Here is a 23,086-nt window from a genome sequence, read left to right as displayed (position 1 = left end):
TTCTTCTCAATCAGCGTATTCCAATTTTTTGCATGCTTTATTTATTTTCTTTTTCCATTTTTATTCTTCTTAGTTATCAAAACTCATCTTATTAATTAACTTAGGAGTGTCATTTTAAGCTGCATGTTGTTAGTTAAAGAAATTAGCTGTTGTTTGGATAGGATATTTTTCAAATAATTATTTGAGATAATTACTATAGTACTTTTTTATGATGCGATGTATGTGAGATAAAAAGGTGGTTGGGAATATAAAAAAGATGGATTGAAAAATATATTTATGATATAAGAGAAATTTTTTTTAGAAAAATTTTACTATCCAAATATTTTGGATTCAATCCATATACAACCATTTATTATATGGATTTAAACGAATTGCACCATTTAATTCATGATACCAATTATGATCTATATCCATTTTACCACTTTTACTAGTGGTTCACTGAACAGAATTTGATGAACATATAATGTAAAATTATCTTTTATTTTGGCAATCATTATTCTATTCTAGACTTCAAACTCTAAGTTTTACTTCATTCTCTTAGTTTGGACCAAAACTTTATTCAGTTTGAAAGTCTTTAACTTGGATACTTCTTTTCTCTATATTATATTTTAAATCCGTCAAAATCTACTTCAATTCAATGTTTAGTGTGTAATTTATGTTGTGTTTGGATTGCAATTTTCTAAAGTTTTTATAGAAAATGTAATATAGTGATTTGATATATATATAAGATAAAAGGTGATTGGAAAATGTGTTCATAAAAAAAAAAGATTTTTTGATAAAAATGTGTTCTCTAACCAAAAAAACATTTTGTCACGCTATATAAGCTTGACTAGAATTTTCTGTTTCTGTCTAAAATTCCAAGTTTTTCCTAATATGCAAAGACGTGCTTGTAATCTTCATGGGAGTTTTTTTTTTGAGGGAAGAATTTATCTTCATGAGAGCTAAAATTCCTGAACGGCAACAGAGCCTAAAAATTAATCCAATTTATTTACTTCTCGCAGAATATCAAAAGTCCACCCTGTCCTGTTTCCTCTCCTCCACGCAAACAAGACTCGTTAACGGGGGTCCCATCTCTGACACCCTTTTAAATAATCGGCGCAGCACAGTACGTCACCACCCCGTATCTAGCTATCGACTCTCTTTCGACAAATTTCACTGCACCTCCGTTCCAGATCTACTCTTTTTTAATTTCCAAATTTTATTCTTACACATCCATTTCCAATTTAGCGCGTTTAGAATTAGAGAAGAGACGAGAGAAATTTTCTTTATGTAATTTCCGCTTGCTCCAAAGCAAGCAATGCCTGTCAAACCCACTTCTTTCAGAGATCGGACGCTAGAGTTTCAGAGCGTCGCCGACAGGCTCAGGAAATCATCGTCCTCGGCTTCTAATGCCCCCAGCAGTAGCGGAGCCGGAGCCTACGATGCCGGCAGCGGGGGCTTCGCATCCACGGCTCAACCTTCTCGATCCGCTGCCCCGATTCAATCCGAATTCAACCGGAGAGCTTCCAGAATCGCGCTAGGGATCCACCACACCTCTCAGAAACTGTCCAAGCTTGCTAAATGTCGGTACTAAATCCTCCTTTTTTACGTTTCTTTTTTTTTCCCTAAACTGAATTATTCCTTAAATTTCTACCTTAGGTTTAGGTTTGCATTTAGGCAATTGGATGGAAAGTATTTCTTGGGAGGAACTGGAAAAATTCGAAATTGCATGTCAGGATTGTTGATTAATATATGGTATGGAGCGTTAATTTGGAGCGATCTGAGTTCTCATTTAACTCTTATATATATGTATATAATCTCACTTTTGCTGGAATTGAAGTGATTTAATTGCTGAAGTTTTACGTCACACGGCTATTTTGTAATTAACTATAACCAACTGCCTTGGCAATGGTTCAGTATTCACAGTATATTTGGATGGACCTACTAAGTGCATTTTTTTTCCCATGCCATCTAATAGTAGTTAGCTGGTTTGAAGTGTGCCATCTTTAGAAGGTTGTTGTTCAAAAAAAAAATTTAAGAAGAAAGATAACAAGGGAAACTAATTGTCTCAATCAATAGAGTTGCTGTTTGAAGTTGGATTTAGATCTCCCATTAGGCTGAAGATTTGGATGTAATATGGCTGTAACTAGCCTTGTGTAGCTTCAAGCAGTTGGATTTAGATCTCATATAAGAATGAAGATGTGGATGGAATATGGCTGTAACTAGCCACGAGCTTGAACAGGGTGTAGTATTCTTGGAAAAAGCAAACTAATAAACCTTAATTTGACTTATTCAAAACTATTCCATTGATTGACTTTGTGAACAATGTTTTGTACGATCACTTGTGCTAATAGCCCATTTTCAGAGGAAGTTGAAGTGGGGTTATTTCTCATTGAAATGCAAACCCTGTACATATTGGAAAGTTCGTCACTGCTTCTTAGAGTTGCTGGGGGGCTGCATTTGTATTCTAATTTATGTGGTTGAACTAGATTTATGCTGCATGAACACCATTCTCAAGTTGAATCTTCTTTGTTCTTTTCAATAACAAAAGAAAGGTCTTGAAACAATTTATGTTATTTCAGTGGCTAAGAGATCATCAGTTTTTGATGATCCAACTGTGGAAATTCAAGAGTTGACAGCTGTAATCAAGCAGGATATTACAGCACTTAACTCTGCCGTGGTAGACCTCCAGCTCCTAAGCAACTCCCAGAGTGAAAGTGGTTTGTCAACTGATAGCACTGCACATTCAACTACAGTTGTCGATAACTTGAAGAATAGCTTGATGGGTGCCACACAAGAGTTCAAAAATGTACTAACCAAACGGACAGAGGTATACTTCTTGTTATTAAATGGGGTAGCTATTAACGTTTATCTGGGGATACAGTTGGTTCTGTTTCTTTGATGTGTTTTAGTTGTTTAAATATATTACCATTGTTTTTAACCTCAGAACCTCAAGGTTCATGAAAACCGAAGGCAGTTGTTTTCAAATACAACAAAAGAATCTACCAATCCTTTTGTTCGCCAGCGCCCCTTGGCGAGCAGAACATCATCCAATTCTGCAATATCTCCCCCTCCATGGGCAAATGGCTCCACTTCTTCATCTCAGTTGTTTCCAAGGTAAATATGATAGTTTACAGATCTGGCCTTGGACTTGAATATGTTTGCATTATAATTATAATGAGCCCGTGGAGCCTTAGTCAGGAGCTGAACTTTTTAATATCCTCTAGATTTCATTGCTTTTGAAGTCTGGCAAGGAGATAATGATATCTTAATAAACTCTGATTCAGAACTGTAATGTCCTGTAGATCAAGTAATCTTCCAGTGATAAATCTTGACATTCTATGTTTAGCTAGAAATTTTTTTTGTCACTGTTCTTTTTTGTCATACATAAACAGGTTCTTTTTTGTCATACATAAACAGGTGGGAAGTTTTCTACTAACTGTTGCCATGTTACATTCTTTCAAAAACTTTTTGGCTGCCAATGATCAATTAAAGGCTCTTCTTTCTGTCTGTGCTGAACATTTTATAATCCTTTTGACAATGTGGCGAGGTATATTTAAAAAAAAAAAAGGTTTACAGGAGAAGAAAATGTATTAGGAATTTGGCAATGCCTTGAAATTCATTTGCTTCCTATTGTAAAATCATTTTTTCCAACTAGATCAATGAAAAATTTAATTTACCCTGAATGCATCACTAGGAGGTTCATATTCTTGTATATGAAAAAGCAAATTCTAAAAAACCTTCCAATGTAAATTCCTGCTCTAGATGCTTTGCGAACTTGGACCTCATTGTGAACTTCTCTGTTTTTCCAGGAACCAAGCAGATGGCGAATCACAACCATTGATGCAGCAGCAGCAAAACCAGCAGCAGCAAAACCAGCAGCAGCAGCAGCTGGTTCCCTTGCAAGACAGTTACATGCAAAGCAGAGCTGAAGCCCTTCATAATGTCGAGTCAACTATACATGAGCTTAGCAATATTTTCACTCAATTGGCAACAATGGTTTCTCAGCAAGGCGAAATTGCTATTAGGTTGGTTTGCTACTTTTAATTCCAGAATTCTTTTTTCTATTATCACTTCTGGTTTTATTGGCTATAGGGCTTCACTTGTTGTTCAGCATGCATCTATTTTTATTCTTATCAACAATTCATATTTTGGTTAGTTTTGCGCTCCCAAGCCTGGTCAAAGTTTTTTTTTGACCGTGAATTGTAACTCCCACAGATGACTCTGAAGTCATGTCACTTACTAAGAAGACTTGTTTTGCCAATATACTGGAAAGTTGGATCATAAGATGGGGAAAAAATATTTGGTGATCAATACTTTGCTTAAAAGCTAATAATAATCAGCATGTGAACGGGTTAAGGGGCAGTAAGGTCTTAAATATTGAATCCTTTAGGACTTTGGAGTTATGTGCCAAAAGTAGGACTTACTTCCAAGTCCGAAGGCTTTTGATAAGATTTGTTGGTCCATCATACATTAAAAAGAGAAAAAATTGATATTGGTGATTCTTGATCTTTTCTTTGCTCTGTCGTCCTTGAGTGCATAGTAGAACAGGTTTCATCGACCATTTATAGATAGGTGAGCCACAGCACGCATAAAACATAAGAATGTAGATTAAAAAAACATTTGTTTATCACAACATGACTATAGATTACAGCATGCTGTCTGGCTATGAAGAGCCAGTGTTGTATAATATTCGTTGATCATGACATGCTGTTTTGATACAAGAAAATGCACTAGTTTAGAGCAATGAATCATTGTCATGTTTAGATACTTGACTATAGTATAGACTACAATTTGGAGTATTGCTACTTCTGATTTATTATTCTTCTCTTTTTGGACTACTTACTCGAGGATGGCCATCAAACTCACTTCATAATTTTATGAGTGGCAGAATTGACGAAAACATGGAAGATGCCCTTGCAAATGTGGAAGGGGCACAAGGGCAGCTGGTCAGGTACTTGAACAGTATATCATCGAACAGATGGCTGATGATCAAAATATTTTTTGTTTTGGTTGTATTCCTCATGATTTTCCTATTCTTTGTTGCCTAAGATATCCAATAAAGAAGTATTTTATGGAAAGATAAGTTACGTCAATTTTTTCCATCGATTTTGAGAAAGTTGTGCAATCCTGTTGTCTATGCTTCAAGATACGGAACATAATCTCACTTTTAGTCAAAGGAATTTACCTTCACGTACTCTTGAGTGGGCGGTTTAGCCTCTTCGAATGTGATTCTGAATCATTCAATTTGGAGATAATTTAGCTGGATGTAAATTAATCGTGGACCTTGATTAGGTTCCTAACGTAATTCGTTTATACCAATTTTACTTCCGTATGCTCTCCCACGTTCTTGCTAATTGTAAGAACGGTTGTACGTTTTGGTTGCTTGTAAATGTCGCCGTAGTTTTTTGGCAGCTGTACTTGTTGGATTCTGGAAACAACCTCTTCAGAATTATCTTCTCTCTTATCCTTTCCCTCTTCCATTACGTTAGACAGCGGAGTTTCTATTCTGGAAACGATTGTTTCACTAGTTGGAATAAGCTCCGACGATTTTGAGATTCTACTCCTATTTCGAACCATTTGCATTTCCCCCATGTCAGACGCCAAACTCTGCTTAAATTACTTGAACGATTCGAATCTCCAGTCAAGGACTGCATTATGAGGTATGCATTTTATGAATACGAATGTGGTAGACCTAAATGTCATTGTGCTATTCCAACTACACGTTTCAAAGTTCTCTCTCTGTCTCTCTCTCTCCCTTTTTTTTTGTGGTATATATGACCATTTACTATGTTTTGGGAAACAAAAATTGATAGTATTTACAATGCTATTAGTTTAGTGGTTAAGATTAACACTCCAAAAATTAAAATTTTGGTTCAAATCTTCCTCTTCCCCTTCTCAAGTTCTACTTTTTCCTTGTATTTTTTTTTTAAATCTAAGTGGTAAGTTGCGTAATTGCAATGGCATGAAATTGTGAGCCAAGAACAAACAGTAAACACCATAATCTTCCTAATTATTAATTTTTTGCCCTTTTACACAAAAAAAATTTCCCAACCAGTATTTGTGTTTCATATTAACAAATATTTTACAAACAAAAGTAGTATAATTCAAATATTTGGAAAATGTTATTTAACACTTTTTAAAAAACCTCAGACACTCTTTTCTTAGTTTCACATTAGATGAAGTTTAAGAAATGCCTGTTTTACATTAGATAATGTTTAAGGAGTGCTTGAAGTTTTTTGATGAATGCTAATTTCATTTTCCAAATATTTGTCTAGCGCATCTCAAAAAGGGAGAACAAAGTGTAGTAACCAAAAAGATTATGATAGTTTTGATTCGTTAAAAAATAAAAAACTTTCTGTTGCCAAATGCCATTTCCAAAGACCTTGAAGCGGTCTCTATGGAAATTCCAAAGGATTGGGGGGTGAAATAGGAAATAAATGGAAAAAAAATAAACAAACAAACAAGAAATAAGAAATAAGCTCTGCAACAACAAGCCTATAAATTCCCCGGTTTTAAATTTGCCTAAATTTACATGTCATAATCCCACTGACCGGTAATAGAAAAGGAAATTTCATCGTATTCTTTTCTTTTATTTCACTCCTCAGACCTAACAAGATTTCAAGAATATAAACAATACAGACAAATCTTTTTTGATACTTATGTTGTATATATATAGATACACACAATTTAGGATTTTGGATGCCGGGGCTTGCTCAGTTGATTCTAAGATAGTAGAGATAGTTGTTAAAAGTAGAAACGATGCCTGTGAAAACGACATCGTATAGAGATCGAACGCATGAGTTTGAGAGTTTAGTGGAGAAGCTCAAGAAGCCATCCTCATTATCACCGGCCTCCACTGCACCGAGTAGCAGTACGGGCGGTGGCTTCGATGGCAACCCCACATCCGCACCTCAGGAGACGACGCGATCCGCTGCTCCGATTCAGTCGGAGTTCAACAAGAGGGCATCCAGAGTCGCGTTGGGGATCCATCAGACCTCGCAAAAGCTATCTAAGCTTGCCAAATGTTAGAAACTGCTTCTCTGCTTATTTACTGAATTAGGTGATCATTACACTTAGTTTTGGATTGGATTATCTAGTTATATCTGGTGTTTTAAGTAATTTTAATTTTACGTAAAGAAATTGAATCATGAGATCAATACAAAATTATTGGAGAATTATGAAATTATATGGCAAAAATTGATAAAACAATTATGCTTATGCACTGCAAGATGTTGAGAATTTAAACGATTGATTTTGATTTTGTGAATTTTTGTTATTATAGGTGGTTGATATATTTAACTTTGGTTTTTCCAACTAAGTTATTTTAGTTTTTGAATTATATGTTAATCGAAAAACAAAAGTTGTTTTGCACTAAGAAGCAATATAGGAGTTGTTTGGAGGAAAAATCACTTATCAAAAAAAAAAAAAAAGGTGGATGGAGAAACAGAGAAATTCTGATGAGCAGCCAGTCAAGTATCAGAAACTAGGTCCATTTATTCTTGTTATAAAGTACTGTGCGTCTGGAAAATAGATGGAGTCGTCCATATACAGTTAAATCCATCCCTAGTTTGAAGATGACTGGCCATTGGCGGTGTTAGGATTTTAACTTATTGTTCTATGCAATAGTTATGTCATGCAATGAAGGCAACTACATGATTTAGAGTCGGATACTTTTGCAATGACCAGAAATCTGATGTGATCTTTCTCTCACGGCACCATCTATTGCATCAAAAGTCCACATGTTGGGTTAATCATGTATGTGAAATACCTGGAAAATAACAAGGCACTTGACATAATTTTAGTTTTCACAGTGGCAAAGAAAACATCAGTTTTTGATGATCCAACATTGGAGATCCAAGAGTTGACTACTGTAATCAAGCAGGACATCACTGCACTAAACTCAGCTGTAGTAGACCTTCAGCTCCTATCCAACTCCCAAAATGAGGGAAATTTGTCTAGTGACAGCTCTGCTCATTCAACCACTGTTGTTGACAACTTGAAGAATAGCTTGATGACCACTACAAAGGAGTTCAAAGAAGTCCTTACCTTGCGAACCGAGGTGTTTTGTCTGTCAGTGAAGAAGTGCTCTACTACTGCAGATGTTTTTCATTGCTAAGCGTTTGAGTTTTTTGGTTGTAGAATATGAAGGTGCATGAAAACCGGAGGCAGTTATTTTCTTCATCTGCTTCAAAAGAGTCTTCTAATCCATTCATTCGCCAACGCCCATTAGCTACCAGGGCAGCTGCTAGTGCCGCAATATCTCCCCCTCCGTGGGCCAGTGAGCCCAGTACTTCATCCCAGTTATTCCCAAGGTATATAGTCAAACCTTGTTAAGCCTGGTTTTGAGCTTCTTAATGTTATTGCATAACAAATATATGAGCTTATGGAGGTTGGGTCTAGTCCTCTCAAACTTTGGTAAATTTCAACTGTTTGGTAATTGACTGATTCACTTCTGAGGTTTTTCAGTGCCAACTATTTGAAATTTTTGCAAATTAAATTTATGTTAGCTAAATATGCTAAATCTGGTTGACATCTACTTTCAATCAAGAATGCTCATTGTGAAGTCTTGGCTGGTAATGAGTATTTTAGCCCTTTAAATTGTGGCATTGGAACGCTCTTGGAGGCAAAAGGTTCCTCTTTGCCACTAAGTTATTGTATACAAGCATCTAGAAAGTTAGCACTATCCATTTGGGATATCTTCATTGACATTCTGAGCTGCATCATGTTGTACATTATAATGAAGAACGTGTATAAAAGCTGTTTGTCTTGGCAAGAATAATTAATTGCAGAACTTTTTTAACCAAATTTTCCAGGAACCAGGCAGAAGGTGAATCACATTCATTGCTTCAACAACAACAAAGTCAACAGCAGTTGGCTCCATTGCAGGACAATTTCATTCAAAGCAGAGCCACTGCCCTTCAAAATGTTGAGTCAACAATTCATGAGTTGGGCAATATCTTCACCCAATTAGCAACAATGGTTTCTCAGCAGGGTGAACTTGCAATCAGGTTGGTCCACATTTGTATTTTCACACAAATGCTTTTCAGCAAAGAGCTCATGTTTTTTGGCTACACAGCATTTTTATGTGTCCTTTGCTGTGAATTGATTTGTTATTTGAATGAGGCTGGTGGATTCAGCTCATAGACTATTATGCTGATGTGATTTAATAATTTGACCACTGCATCTTTTCATGAATTAGAGTCAGTATGATCTCAATAAATGGTCAGCGGTACGTTGATCGGCTTAGAAAGGGTTTTAGAATTCCCTAAATTACTGCTTAACGGACTTGGAAACAAGATTACTGCTATTCTATTTCCATGTGGACTTTATTTCATGATGCTTCTTGGAGGAGAAAAATTGAGCATTTTATTGATTTTATACTTCATATGAGTGGCAGAATTGACGAAAACATGGAAGATACCCTTGCAAGTGTGGAAGGTGCACAGAGCCAATTGATGAGGTACTTCAACAGTATCTCCTCAAACCGATGGCTGATGATCAAGATATTCTTCATAGTGATTCTCTTCCTCATGATTTTCTTATTCTTTGTTGCTTAAGATTACGACTCAATCTTATATGATACAAAGGAAAGCTGTTATACTTCTGTTACTGCAATTCTTTAGCCAGCTATGTGCTCCCCTCTTCTCTAATCTTGAAGGTCCAAAAGAAGATGATATATTGATTCAAAAGAGACGGAAAAGGATTGAACGGTTATGCGTATGGAGCAATTTCGTTATGTCTGTGCGACTCCTTGCAATCCAAACTTTTGAGGCATGCTGGCTCTAAAACTATTTGAGGTCCTAGGCCTTACATTTCTGTGTAGCTTGGCTTGTGCCAACTGAAGTAGTGTAATTTTCATCCTTAGTCTGTTTCTTTTAAGCTTGTCATTCTGTTTGGAGCTTAGAGAACATTCACGTACTTGGTTCTCGCAGAAATTATATGTTTTCAATTGCTTATTACCTAAATTTCACTGGGGAATTACGATTTATAACCAAAAGTTCAACTAGCTTGATGGAGCTTACTAACGTAGATAACTGAAGTCACTCTCAGCCTCTAAAAATATGTAAAGCTAGACAACTGCCCAAGGTTATTAAATCAAGGGTAAAAAAAAAAAAATCCCCTTGTAGTAAATTTAATATACAAAAAAGTCTTCCGTAGTTTTAAAATGTATAAAATGACACCTCATGCTTCCAACTAAATTATAAAGATGATAAAATGTATTAAAATTAACGAAAATAACTTGGAATCTAAAAATAAATTTTTTATACCTAACTTTTAACAGGGTATTTTTGTTAAGCTGTCTTCTGTTTAATTATATCAGGGTATTTTTGTTATTTTGTTCGTCCCCGTTAATTTTAACAGATTCCGTGATTTTTACAATTTAGTTTAAAGTATGAAATGTTGTGTTGTATGTTTTGAAATCACAAAAAACTTTATGTATATTAAGTTTATCACAGAGATTTTTTTGTTTTTCACCTTTAAATCAGACGTGATATCCATTTACCCTGCGCAAATGCTAAAAGATCAATGCTCGATTAAGGTGGTATATTTCAAAGAAATAGGAGATGTTCTGCTAAACCCTTGATCAATGATAAACTGATTAGAATATGGAGTAGAACTTTCACAGACACTGGAGAATGGAAATTTGCTAGGCCTAAAACTAAAAGACTAGGAGGCCAGGAGCAAGAAGCAGCACTCCTACAAAATCTGCCTAGCCGTTACGATCACGTTGTTCGCACCTGACCCCACCTGGCTCCAACATCTCCCAATTTCAAACTTAAAATATTCAGCGGGATTTCAAACTTTCAAATTGAAATATACTAACGTCCCAAACCCACATTTCCGATAGAGGATAGCAATTTTTTTCTTTTCAGAAGCAGAAAAATGGCTTCTCTAACCCCAGGAATCCTCCTGAAACTCCTCCAGTCCATGAACTCCGCCACCCGCGTCACCGGCGACCACCGTTCTCCGCTTCTTCAAGTAATCGGCATCGTTCCAGCACTCTCCACCTCGGATTCCCTCTGGCCCAACCACGGCTTCTACGTCCAGCTCTCCGATTCCCAGAACTCCACTTACATTTCACTCTCCGAAAAGGACACCGATCTCATTCTCGCTAATAGGCTACAGCTTGGCCAGTTTGTCCACGTGGACCGCTTCGTCTTTGAATCCCCTCCGGTTCCACGGGGAGTAAATCTCCGACCGATTGCGGGTCGCCATGCTTTCATCGGATCCCCCGAACCCTTAATTGCCCGGATCTCGTCGTCTAAGAATGGGTTTGTGATCCAGCCCGCATCGGATTCCGACCACCCGGTGGCAGCTTACTTATCAAAAAATGGGAATTTTGGGGAGGGCGAAGCGAAATTGAATGCTACGGAAAAGAATGTTGAAGCTAATGTTGAAAAGAGGAAGGCTGTGAGGCAAGTTTCCACTGCTCCCAAAGAGAATGTGAATGTGAACGTGGTGCTGGATTCCGGAAATGAGTTGAAAGGATCATCTGATAAGGCCCCACAAAGGTTTTCGTCGCCGGCATCGGCTAGGCAGAGGTCTATTTCAGCTGGTAGAAAAACCGTGGTTGCCGAGAGGGATCCATCCCCAGCAGGGAAGGCGAAGCGTTCGGCGTCACCCGTGCCGTCAAAGTGTGCGGTGCCGAGCCTGGTAGCAGCGAAGGAGGAGAATCGGAGGAGTTCAAGGGAGGCGGCGATAATCGTGCCCTCGAGGTACCGGCAGCCGTCGCCCACGGCTGGGAGGCGGCAGGCCAGTCCTGTGGTGGCGAGGCGGATGTCTCTATCCCCTGGTCGGCGGTTGTCCAGTGGGCTTAAGGTATCTCCAGCTGTAGAATCGTCTGGGAAGAAGAAGCTGGCTACTATTGCTGCTGGGATCTCTAAAGTTTCTGAAGCACTTGTGGCGACTACAAAACATAGCCGAAAGAGCTGGGACGAAGGGCCAACTGCGGCTGGGGCTAATACTGAGCATATTAAAGACAAGGTTGGGACAAAGAATAAGCCTGATTTTCAAGCAATTTTGAGAACTCAGGTCAGTCATCGTCTCATTATAGCAAAAATAGCACCGATTGTATGCTTAATTGAATTAACTTGCAAGGTAAAACGTAGATAATACTATAGATTTAATAAATAAGGGCGTGTCGATTGTCCAGTTGTAATTTAGGAATCAACATTATAATGTTCTTATGCAGTAGTACACAATTTGTGCTGTTATCTAGGCTGCTATATCAAGACGATTAAGTGATGTGAGCATGCTAAGTCATGATGATCTGTCACATGATGAAAGAACAAAATCTGGTGCAGTTGAAAGTCCTTCCGCAATTGAAAAGCAAAATGGTGAAGCTCCAGTAATCACGGTTCATGACAAGAAATGGACTGATGGCAGCATCCCACTCAATGCTGTCTCCTCAGAACTGGGTAGGCTGGGCAAGGTAAACTCAATCATTTATTGTGCTGGTACAATAAATTATTCGTTGGCCTCAACCATAAATATCCAACAGCTTTGCTATAACAACGACAAACAAGATCATGTAGAGTGATATTCAAGATTGTCTTTGTACAGGAGGCTATGCAGAGAAGAGTTGTCGCTTCTGTAGCAGCAGCAGAAGCCTTAGAAGAGGCCATCACCACCGAGTCTGTCGTGAGGAATTTGAGGTAATTCTTATCCCGTACTATGAACATCAAGCCAAAGCTTAGCTAATGTGCTGTTGTTCGTAAATTCAGTCACATTTTCATGGTTCAAGAGGTATTAGACAAGCACAATTTCAATAGTTTAGGATATTGATACACAACTTACTTGGCAAAGGCATGAACCTGTCTTGATTTATGTTATTTGCAGAGGTTGGCATAAAATGACTATCCATGATGCATTATACATTGAATGTTGGAATAGATTGTACAGCCATATAATACAAATGAAGGATTTCACCTTTTACTTTCTGTGTGGAATTGTTTGGCTTAATCTTTTACCTTTGTCATCCACAGCAAGTTTTCAGATCTCTGTTTGTTGTCAAGGCCTGAGAATCCTTTACCTACCATCGACCGATTCATGTCAGTGTATGAAGATGTTATGAAAGCAACAGCAGTTGCTGAATCAGTTGCTAGTAATCGTAGTACGGAAAAATTCCTCGAAACTGTTCCAACAGAGCATGCAAAGTCGAGTTCCCTTTGGGTAGAAGCTGCTTTGGCGACTGATCTTGAAGTTGTTTCACTCCTGACCAGTCAAAACTTTGAGACACTGGAGAAAAGTTCATCGAAGCAAGCACCTACTTCTATGAAGAACAAGGCGCTAGCTTCTTCATCAGTTAGTGGAACATGGATAAGGGGTCATGGGATGAATGCAACTTTTGATTTTGCCAAAAAGTTGCAAGCAGAGATGCAAATATGGTTTGTAAAGTTTGTTGAAGAGTCCCTTGATGCAGGTTTCAGGGTGTTTGAGAAGCGCTCTCCTGCAGGCAATGAAAGAGGTGCAAACAACTGTGGCCCTATTGCTGCAATTCTTTCACAGCTGAAGCGAGTCAACAACTGGTTGGATCATGTAGTGTTGAAACGGGATGAGCTGCTAGTCGAAAAAATCGAGCGCTTGAAGCAAAAGATTTATGATTTTGTTATTCAGCATGTGGGAACTACGATAGAACACTGAAAGCCCTGGTATCTCATCTTGATTTTCTCCAAGGTTTCCTCTGTCAAATAGAGATGGATTTTTTTTTTGTAATTTAAAAAAAAAACATTTTCATTCCAAGAAAATGAATTTATTTGTTCATCCTTTTCCTCTTTATTTGGTAAAAATTTGAATACTGCAGCAGGCGCAAGTGGTTTATGGTTTCAACAGTCTCTGGTGCAAGAGATGTAGCTACTGTAATTACTATGTTGAATTGTTGATGCGGATCCTAATAGGGTACTAGACCTTTAGAACCATGATAATCCGCAAAAGAAATAGGCGGAGAAAAGCATGTTTCACATAAATGCATTATGTTTTCTACCCCCCCCAAAAAAAATTCATGCTTTATCTTGGCTTTCGTGTTCTTTTTTCTTGGATAAATAACTTTAAAAGATACTTATTACATCAGGAGAAATAGGAATAGGATCATTTGACTAATCAGTAATCATAGGTAGGGAATTCCATCAGCAACATGTTCTGTATCTAGTTTCTGACCTCTCCATCCAATGCTCAAAATCCCAGAAATATGTAAGCAGTTTCCAGTAAGACGGTTTGTTGTTTCTTGTTCGTTTTGGGTCATTGGCGAACTGGCAATTGTTCCTCCTTTATTTGTTATGTAAATGTTCACTTATTTATTGTCCTGATAACTGGGCTGAGTTCCGTACACACGATTAAGGGTTACAAGTTGATCCATAATAAAAAGGACCACAGAAAAAAAAAAAAAAAGGGGAAAAAGTACCAAATGATCCACTAACGCGGTAATAATGCAATAATATTGAAGCAGCTTTTCAGCAGATGGACCCTCAATTTGACATACCCACGTCAAACAACAATAACAATAATAATGTATTCTGCCTTTCATGTCTAAAATTCAATCCAGGCCAATCCAATCTATCCAAAACCCAATCATCCCCAACCCAATTTCTCATTTGTTTATTTATCCCAAAACAAGACAATGAACCCACCAAAACCCAAGTTATTTATTATTGGTGCAACAAACATTTAGAAAGGCAGCATATCACAGAACCACAACACCGACCTGAATAGTGAAAATATAATCCGTCAGAGCAAAAGAGGAAGAAGAACCAAAAAGACATATTTGCTGCATATAAAAACTCTCTCATCCTTCCTTCCCAACTCACTCTTTGATTCATTACACTGTCCACTCTGCACCTCAGTGCCAGCTTTCTCCAACCCTAAAACGTAACCGACCACTTTCCTCTATAAAAAAGCCCCCACCCATCTTCCTCCCCAACCAAAACCCGCGTTCCCTTCTTTCTTTCTTTCTCTTTTTTTTCACCTGCCAAAACCATTCGCTTTGCCAATTTCTCCAACAACTTCGCTCTTCACTCCTCCATTTCAATCCGATTAATGCCCCTCTAATCTTATCAAATAATACACTGCTAGCTCCCAATCATCAAATCATAATCACTCAACCCCCTCTCGACTTGTCTCTACTATAATTTCTCCGTATCTTTTGACATCTTTTTCGTTTTGATTTTTTTTTTTCCTTTTCGTGTCTTGTTTCCCTTCTTTGATTCATTCATCATTTCTTTTGTCGTCTCAAATCGGGGAAAAAAGTAATTAAACAAATCAAATTCATTTTGGAGAAAAACTGCTGAGTTTTTTTTGGTTTCCCCGCATCGCCTCCTCGGTTCCAATTGGCCTTGTTAAATTCCAGATTTTGATCTTCGCCGATCTTCAGCTGGATCGCCTTGATTTGGCTCGTTCATATATGGTTGCCTGCTGCTTGTGAATAGATAGATATAAGGCATATGTACAGATATAAATAAACATAGGCGGAGGTACATTAAAAAGAAAAAAGATAAAACGGATTATACATAATTAATTCCATAAGAAACAGGGCTAGACTTTGGAAATCACAGCATCTCGGAGCTGATCAGTGCTAGTTTATCAGGAGGCTTCTTTTTGTGGATTGATTAAAATTGTGACTTGAAAAAATGGTGGGAGGTGGGAACAGGAAGGATGATTTAGTGATAAGCAACAATAACGTTTTTGCGGCCTTGGGAACTCTTAGGAAGAAGAAGAAGTCGGAATCCAAAGGGGGGAAGACTCCCGCTTCTTCGTCTTCTTCTTCCAAGAAGCAGGAAGCGAAGCAGCCTGAGTCTCAGGTGTTTTGGGCCCCGGCTCCATTGACGGCCAAATCGTGGGCTGACGTCGACGATGAGGATGACGATGATTATTATGCCACCACTGCCCCTCCCCAGTCTGTTTGGGGCACTGCCCAGCAGGATTCTCACCCCATTCCAAAAGACAGCTCCACTCCTCTTGAGGTCTCATCTCAAGTTTGCTACAGTTTTCCGACATCCTTTTTTTTGTGTTACTTTTTGTTTTTTTTCTGTTTTCACTTATATCCGTTATAATTGGCCGTTTCGAGCAATGGTTATTTACTGGTGCCTGGGTAGGTTATGAACTGCCTGCTAGCAGTAAGTTATAAGTTCTGGAGTTTTGAAGAGCTTATTTGCAAGGCATTCCTAACGTGAAATTTTAAAATACAAAAGGAAAGAGGTTGATGACATAAAGTACGGCAAGTCTACATATTGATACGTTCCAGGCAGAGCTAGTGATATAATCAATGATCTGGATTTTATTTCTAATCCCCGGTTTTAAGTTATCCTCTAAGTCTGTCGATGGACTACTAGATTGCCAATGCATAATGCTAAAGTGCTTCTGCATTTGCATCAATTTACATTTTGTGCTTCACACCTTGCTTGATAGAAACATTATTATGTGATGTTTTATGAGTCAAATTTAGTATGAGCTTTAGAGGATATTTGAAGTTTGAAATGTATAAACCTTTATTTGAGCTATCTCTTGTTCCTGCAATTTAGTTTTGACATGTAGGTTGCATTTTGTTGAGACATTTTCTTTATCCTGACCAGTTTATGTGTTTCAATCAATAATGCATTGCCATGCATTTGCATGCTGAAATGGAAATGGCGCCATTTTTTGTGTTTCAATAATGAGGGTGCATTACCATGCAATTGCATGCTGAAATAGAAGTGCCAATGCATTACCATGCAGTTGCATGCTGAAATAGAAATGCTAAATACAAATAAATGCACAAGCGTGTGAGTGTAAAATTCTTCCTTCTTCTTAAAGTGCTCTTGATAATTTTGTCCTTGAGAGTACGTCAAAGATTTTTACCAAATCCCTTTGAATGTTCCTGTTGTCTCGGTGATTAAGATTTTGTCGACACTTCTATTGTTCTGCAGATTGAGTTAATCATGTTAATTGTCATGGCGTTATATTGTCTCATTTAAGATCAAATGCTTGTCTGGAATACTTTGTTGGTTGCCAAATGGCTGTTGCTTTTATTGTTCTGATTGTCTCGTATCTGTGGGCTACTTGTTCTTACCAATTATTTCAATTGATTTGCTTCGTAACACGTAATAATGACAGAACATCATCTTGTCTGGTTTGCATTATGTCTCACTATAATTTTGGGATGGCAATTGAATAGGATTTAAAGCTAATATCCTCTGATACTTGGACCAGAGTCACCCGTTCGTAGAGTCCGCTGCTTTAATGAACTATTGCTATCCCTTGCGCTTTCTTAAGTGCCTTTTCCCTTAAGCTACAAGATCATTTTGCTATGTTCCTTCAATATTATCTTAGACGCACCCCATCTCTACCCTACTTGTATATCTCCGTTGATTACATTTTGATTTTTCAAAACAAATAAAAATTTTAGCTCTCAGTTTAGTATACTAGTATGCTACCATGCCTAATTGTGCGTCATTCCCTTCTTTCCTTTTCTGTTAGCCCTTTCTCTGTTCTGAGATGCTTTTCATATTGCCTCTTAATGATTCTAAGGTGATTTGTTTTTCACTCCTAATAATTTATAACATTTCCAAGCAGAAGTAAACTTGAACAGCAGATTTCAGAACGTGGGTTAGTTATCAGGGTGTAATGAAATAAGAAAACTTCTAGTTCCCTGAATTTGAAGCTCTCCTGGTCTTATTGATTGAACACATATGAAAAGCTTATAGTACTGAGTTTGAGTTATTATAATCTGGAAGGGTAAAATGTATTGTTTGAGTTACTTCTCAAGCAGCCAATTTCTTGATTGCAGAGTAACCCTTTTTGTTTTCTTTTCCTTTTGTGAGTAGTTTGAACTACTGTAATGACCAAATCCAATAACTTGTGTTAGGAAAGTGAAAGTGAAGAAGGCCTTGATGAAGTTGATGATGACAATGATGAAGAAAATGAACATGAACCTGAAGTACATGCTGAGAAAGAGTCAGTAGTTGAGAAGCCTGCTGAAATTGTAGCACCTAAGGAGTCAGAAAGGCAGTTGTCGAAGAAGGAATTGAAGAAAAAGGAACTTGCTGAACTGGAAGAAATGCTTGCCCAATTTGGATACAAGCAGCCCAAAGACCAAGATGCATCCCAAGGTAGATTTTGTATTTTCATTTTCTTTGACCATTTTATAAAATGCTCTGGCAAAAACTACTTGTGCACATCGATACTTGAGATAAAAGTGGTAAAAAAAGTGGGTAAGTGTTGAAATTGTTATGGAATTTTAGTTGTAAGGATGAGATGTACTGCTACATCCCTCTGTCTTCTTTAGCTATGAAGCTGTGATTAGTTCTGCTTCCATCATTGGCATGCATAATAAGCAGGGTGGGTTGGGGGGGGGGGCGCGAGGGGAGGAGGGAATAAACTAATTTTGGTACCCCAAGTCCCAAATGCTATTGTGCGAGTCAGTTTGAATTGTTTGGAGGCAGAACAAATTTTTAACACAACCATTTTAAAGAGGATCTTTTGTATGCTAATTCTATGGTTATTACTGTCAATACAGTATTAAGTTTTTTACACTTTAGATCTGATATGTATTTTTGCACTTGCATTGGCATTCGGCGTTGCAGTTGGAAACATACAAATATTTCCATATTCTTGCTGTATATTGACTTCAATTAGTTCAACTGCTCTTTGAATACTCTGTGTTTTGATTCATATTTAACTACTTGTGCTCCTACATTCAGAAATTTCACAAGATAAGAATGTGGACGATGTTAATGAGGATAAAAAGGAGAGCAGTGCTCCAGGGGAGAGCAAAAGCGCAAAGAAGAAGAAAAAGAAGGATAAATTGTCAAAGGAGACTAAAGAACAACATGATCAGCCCCATGGAAATGAGGTTGAAAGTGGAGCTGTTGAGAACCTTGGGTCTGTAAAAGCAGAGGACAGGCCATCTGTAGATGTGAAAGAGAAGATGAAGAAGCTGGCATCTATTAAGAAGAAAAAGTCTAGCAAGGAGATGGATGTTGCTGCCCGAGCTGCAGCAAGTGAGGCTGCTGCAAGGAACGCAAGGATAGCTGCAGCAAAGAAAAAAGAGAAGAGCCACTACAGCCAGCAGCCCCCACGGTAAACTGTTTTGGAGATTGAATTGAACATGTATTCTCTTGTTCAATTGAAAAATGCACAATAAACATGAGAATCTGATTACATTGAAAGGACTCTTGACAATTTACAGTTTTGGATTAACTTGAGGGGAAAATTAGGCTCAAAACTAGGTTTACTAGATTCTCATTTTCTGCCTTGTTGTTCCCTCACATCACATTCCTGCTGGTAGGTTTTTGTGTAAATGTTTCATGGATATTTACAGATTTTGAACCTTATGATCTTATCAGTTCAAGATGGATATATGGAATTCTTTTGCTCATCTTTTTCTGTCGGATGCTGCTAATGCATCAAGTGAACAAGATCTCTATAAATAGCTTACCTGAGTCTTGCGGAGTTATAAAATTAGATGTGTGTGTGTGTGTGTGTGTGTGTGTGTGTGTGTGTGTGTGGATGAATTCAGCTTCTTGACTGGTAAGCGAAGTAACAAGGGCTTCCTACCGGAAGTTGGCATCGTCTTCTCATATGTTTTTGAGGTTGTAATAATGCTCCTGGTTAGCAGCAAAGGTTGATCAGCATCTGGTATCTTAATTTTGACAGTCATGCTGTCAAAATTTGGATGTGGCAAGGCATTGCGCTCATAGGCGCATTGGAAAATTCATGCTTTAATCAATAGTGTCCCAACTCCTTTCAAGAGGCATTTCCTTCATCGTCGCTCTTATGTTATTTTTTTAAGTAAATTTAGATTTTCTTTTTCCGCTCCCGGCATTAGCTTGTGCTCGAAGTTGCTACGGCAATTTTCCTTTTTTTTTTCAGGGCAATCAGGAAACAAAATAGCGGGCAATGACAAGCAGACTGATCGCTGCACTTGCTCAGTTTCTTGTCTTTTTTGCTTTTTGATACGCTAGTCGGTTGGGACTAAGGAATTAGTAAAAGCCTCTAAATCCGTTTATGTACCATTTTCTCCAGATTAATCTCTATGACTAAGAGTCGGTGGTCCAACTCCGCGTTTTCTTCTCTTGATGCTTAGTAAATCTTCCTCAAAATCCCTCGAGTCGGTGGTCCAACTCCGCGTTTTCTTCTCTTGACATCATTGCTTACTAATTCTTCCTCAAAATCCCACGACACTCTCACGCCGGCTAATGGCCTACCAAAACAAAGAAAAATAACTTGCTTTTTTCTTTTTTTTTTTTGGTTTAAAAATGGAGTCGTCCTAAGGATTCTCTTGTAGCGAACCCGTTTATATTTTATAGTATACTACTAGTAGTTTCTGAGGACCTCCTGTTATGTGATCCAAGTAGGTATCTCCAGAATCATTTTTGCCATATAATCAGACTGGTACGGAGCTTTGTCAGCTGTCGCCCGCTCCACTCCTCCTTTAGCCTGTGCTTCCACTGATAAAATATCCCGACAAGACAAGTGCTTGCCGCTATTTAGGGGCTCATCCATCCATCCACCCATCCTCTATGGGTAGCGTAAGAGAAATGAAATGATCCAAGATTTGGAAGTGCTTCCTTGACCTATTTGTGGCTGAAACTTGAAATCCCACTTAGAGACAGGCGTGATATTTCTTGGACATGTGGCGGATCGAAATCCCGCACAGACAACAAAAGCTGCATGCAGTTTTTTTTTTTCTTTTTTTTTTGAAGGAAAAACTGCACGGAGTTCGACTATCACTCTCGCTCGATGAGCGATGACTTGAAGCTAATAAATTCTGACGACAAGCAAGGGAAGTGGAGCCCGTTCGTTTGGGCGCACTCTCCAGTCTTATCATCGAGATCAATGCACTTCTATGATGTGGCAGCATGTATAGTTAGATTGTCAGATTTTATTATTGACTTTTCGTAACAAGGCGACTGTACTTATATTCTACTCAATTTATATATCTATATATATATATACGTATAAATAATAATAATTTTTTTATATTTATTTTATAATTAATTCTCTTATATTTATATGTTTTTTATAATTAATTTTATATTTTTAAAAATTTAATACCTGAAATACATTTTAACCGAATGCCCATAAGACATACGTCAGACAGACCGTTTATTATTATCAAAATAATTATTTTTTGGGTAGGATCATCTGGTCTAGCTTTGCCTAATCTGAATGAAATGAAAATGCATCAGATCCTACATAAAATGTGAGTTATGGACTAGTATATGCTGGGAATCTTATAATTCTTAAAATAATAATAAAAAAATTCTTCGTGAGGCTGAGGCATTACTAAAGGCAGGTGCTTTTGCTTCTGGGAATTTGAAGCTGAAGTACTTACTACATGGTTTACTGTTAAAGAATATGCAAAACTCCATCTTTATCATTGTGGAAAAAAGTTTTTTTTTAAAAAAAAAAAAATGAAAGGAACTAAGAAAGTAGAAGCAGAGTCACTCAAGAATTCTACCATTACATCGGGTTCATGAAAACAAAGAAGGGAGAAGAAATTTAAAGAACCTTCTCCAACATGTTGAAGGAAACTTTGCGGTCGCACAGCTGCCTCTTATCTTTTATTATTGTTATTATCCTAAAACTAAAATTCATAAGCGGAGAACTAAACTAACCGACTATCATACTCTTGAGACTCCATTATTTCCTTAGATGATGTCTCTGCGTGCATGTATTATTCTCTCGATGGCTGGTAAAGGGACTTAAAGTAACAACAGCGCAATTACTGCGGATCCCGCAATAACAAGGCTGCTTTGGCACAACTTCGCTCCAGCAATGCTGCTGCTTGCGGTTGGCTTGGTGTCTGAACTCGATGATGAGCTTGAAGAAGATGGAGATGTTGATGATCCAGACGATGATGAAGAAGTTGAAGCAGAAGCTGGAGGAGACTTTGTTGTTGATGAACTCGTGCTCGAATCCTTACTCGCTGCTTCAAAAATCTTTGCATCAGGTGAATCTGGTGCCAAGTTCAGTATAGCTGCCAAAAAAAAAAAAAAGAGTTTCAAAAACATCAACGAACAACATTATACTGATTTGCATCAAACAAGTTAGTCTGAATTGTCCGTAACGTGCTATTTTTAGCAAAGAGTGAAGTGTATCTTTCTTTGATGAAAATTGATGGAGAGATTACATGGACAGTCGGAGACTTTTGCATCAATCTTGCAAGCAGAAGGCATTTTAAGAGCCAAAGTGGTGTTAATGGGGAGACCCATGGAGGGATCGGTGCTCTCTTTGATGAGAACACAGAGACACTTTGGTTTAGCACTCTTGACTTTCTTGGTGTCCTCACAACACTCTGGAGTGGGGATCTTCTCATCGCCACTTACATAGGGAATGCAAGCTGCAAGATTGGTAAGCTGGTCCGCACAATCCTTCTCATCCTCTTGAATTGTAGCCACTGCTACTATTGCCAATGTGGCAATGCAAATGCAAATCATGGAAAGCTTCGATTTCATCCTCTGCATTTCACTCCCTAGATAGCTAGCTAGTCCCGTCTACAACCTAGGATGAGCCTGCCTAGCTCGAGTGTAGAGAACTTTGTTCGTTGTTGATTTGATGAATCCTACCAATTCCTAGAGCACGCGGGCTAAATATAGAGTTCGTTGAGTTGGGTATTTATTGTTTACCCATCCCTGTCTTAATTGAGAAAAGGATGGGGTGGCCTCCTATTTGAAAGAAAGATTATCATGTCGTCCTGCAATGATTGAAGAACCTGTGTGTTCATTTGCACAGATTTATGTATGCTGGCTGTGTGTGGATTTCTACTGGATACAAATAGTTTGAAAAACTCGGGGAATTAATGGTTTAAAACCCTATCAAATGAGAAAAAAAAAAAGAAGCAATTGCCAAGTAGAGAAGGAAAGGTAGGGAGGATTTGCTACACTTCTACTTGCAGCAGAAGAATGTTCATTTGGAATGTTCGATCCTTTTTTCAAAAGACATTGGCCGATCGGTCCAATTAATGTGTTTTGTTTAGAATGCCACAGCCCTGTATTGTATTTAGAACGTTCTTAAGAAGGTCTCTCATGGATCAGGAAAGCACGACATAGAGTGAGTGCATCATGTAAATCCACATCTATATGAGATCGGCTCCGTCAGGTGCCGATCACATTACAATTATTTGCTTATT

The 23,086-nt window shown here is 38.0% G+C and overlaps 5 protein-coding genes across 5 annotated transcripts; 4 read left to right on the top strand and 1 right to left on the bottom strand.

The window, feature by feature from the left end:
* The first annotated feature begins 1,131 nt into the window (after nt 1-1,131).
* LOC113775020 (syntaxin-32-like) lies at nt 1,132-5,399 on the top strand. Its single transcript, XM_027319731.1, has 5 exons — nt 1,132-1,562; nt 2,562-2,809; nt 2,927-3,096; nt 3,792-4,007; nt 4,871-5,399. Exons 1-5 carry the CDS (start codon nt 1,298-1,300, stop codon nt 5,028-5,030), a joined length of 1,059 nt encoding a protein of 352 aa, XP_027175532.1. The 5' UTR covers nt 1,132-1,297; the 3' UTR covers nt 5,031-5,399.
* A 1,142-nt stretch (nt 5,400-6,541) lies between these two features.
* On the top strand, nt 6,542-9,963 carry LOC113775188 (syntaxin-32-like). Its single transcript, XM_027319958.1, has 5 exons — nt 6,542-7,006; nt 7,794-8,041; nt 8,122-8,294; nt 8,796-8,990; nt 9,380-9,963. The coding sequence occupies exons 1-5, from the start codon at nt 6,742-6,744 to the stop codon at nt 9,537-9,539; spliced, it is 1,041 nt and encodes a 346-aa protein (XP_027175759.1). The 5' UTR covers nt 6,542-6,741; the 3' UTR covers nt 9,540-9,963.
* An 866-nt stretch (nt 9,964-10,829) lies between these two features.
* Nucleotides 10,830-13,751, top strand: LOC113775354. The gene is made up of 4 exons (XM_027320194.1): nt 10,830-12,015; nt 12,203-12,415; nt 12,547-12,638; nt 12,969-13,751. Exons 1-4 carry the CDS (start codon nt 10,867-10,869, stop codon nt 13,624-13,626), a joined length of 2,112 nt encoding a protein of 703 aa, XP_027175995.1. The 5' UTR covers nt 10,830-10,866; the 3' UTR covers nt 13,627-13,751.
* Nucleotides 13,752-14,752: 1,001 nt separating this feature from the next.
* On the top strand, nt 14,753-19,330 carry LOC113776366 (46 kDa FK506-binding nuclear protein-like). The gene is made up of 3 exons (XM_027321509.1): nt 14,753-15,938; nt 17,819-18,062; nt 18,654-19,330. Exons 1-3 carry the CDS (start codon nt 15,606-15,608, stop codon nt 19,034-19,036), a joined length of 960 nt encoding a protein of 319 aa, XP_027177310.1. The 5' UTR covers nt 14,753-15,605; the 3' UTR covers nt 19,037-19,330.
* Nucleotides 19,331-21,478: 2,148 nt separating this feature from the next.
* Nucleotides 21,479-22,650, bottom strand: LOC113776045 (protein YLS3-like). The gene is made up of 2 exons (XM_027321113.1): nt 22,088-22,650; nt 21,479-21,934 (listed from the first exon to the last, which is right to left on the bottom strand). The coding sequence occupies exons 1-2, from the start codon at nt 22,419-22,421 to the stop codon at nt 21,660-21,662; spliced, it is 609 nt and encodes a 202-aa protein (XP_027176914.1). The 5' UTR covers nt 22,422-22,650; the 3' UTR covers nt 21,479-21,659.
* Nucleotides 22,651-23,086: the final 436 nt, after the last annotated feature.

The sequence above is a fragment of the Coffea eugenioides genome, chromosome 6 (genome assembly GCF_003713205.1).
Source record: "Coffea eugenioides isolate CCC68of chromosome 6, Ceug_1.0, whole genome shotgun sequence".
Taxonomy (NCBI): Eukaryota; Viridiplantae; Streptophyta; class Magnoliopsida; order Gentianales; family Rubiaceae; genus Coffea; species Coffea eugenioides.
This window is presented reverse-complemented; position numbering and strand designations above follow the sequence as displayed.

Coding starts and splice junctions, on each gene's coding strand:
- LOC113775020 (XM_027319731.1), top strand. CDS start 1,298: ATGCCTGTCAAACCCACTTCTTTCAGAGATCGGACGCTAGAGTTTCAG. Junction 3,097..3,791: donor TCATCTCAGTTGTTTCCAAG/GTAAATATGATA, acceptor CTGTTTTTCCAG/GAACCAAGCAGATGGCGAAT. Junction 4,008..4,870: donor CAAGGCGAAATTGCTATTAG/GTTGGTTTGCTA, acceptor TATGAGTGGCAG/AATTGACGAAAACATGGAAG.
- LOC113775188 (XM_027319958.1), top strand. CDS start 6,742: ATGCCTGTGAAAACGACATCGTATAGAGATCGAACGCATGAGTTTGAG. Junction 8,042..8,121: donor TCCTTACCTTGCGAACCGAG/GTGTTTTGTCTG, acceptor TTTTGGTTGTAG/AATATGAAGGTGCATGAAAA. Junction 8,295..8,795: donor TCATCCCAGTTATTCCCAAG/GTATATAGTCAA, acceptor CAAATTTTCCAG/GAACCAGGCAGAAGGTGAAT.
- LOC113775354 (XM_027320194.1), top strand. CDS start 10,867: ATGGCTTCTCTAACCCCAGGAATCCTCCTGAAACTCCTCCAGTCCATG. Junction 12,016..12,202: donor AAGCAATTTTGAGAACTCAG/GTCAGTCATCGT, acceptor GCTGTTATCTAG/GCTGCTATATCAAGACGATT. Junction 12,416..12,546: donor AACTGGGTAGGCTGGGCAAG/GTAAACTCAATC, acceptor GTCTTTGTACAG/GAGGCTATGCAGAGAAGAGT.
- LOC113776366 (XM_027321509.1), top strand. CDS start 15,606: ATGGTGGGAGGTGGGAACAGGAAGGATGATTTAGTGATAAGCAACAAT. Junction 15,939..17,818: donor ACAGCTCCACTCCTCTTGAG/GTCTCATCTCAA, acceptor AACTTGTGTTAG/GAAAGTGAAAGTGAAGAAGG. Junction 18,063..18,653: donor AGACCAAGATGCATCCCAAG/GTAGATTTTGTA, acceptor TCCTACATTCAG/AAATTTCACAAGATAAGAAT.
- LOC113776045 (XM_027321113.1), bottom strand. CDS start 22,421: ATGCAGAGGATGAAATCGAAGCTTTCCATGATTTGCATTTGCATTGCC. Junction 21,935..22,087: donor AAAAGTCTCCGACTGTCCAT/GTAATCTCTCCA, acceptor TTTTTTTGGCAG/CTATACTGAACTTGGCACCA.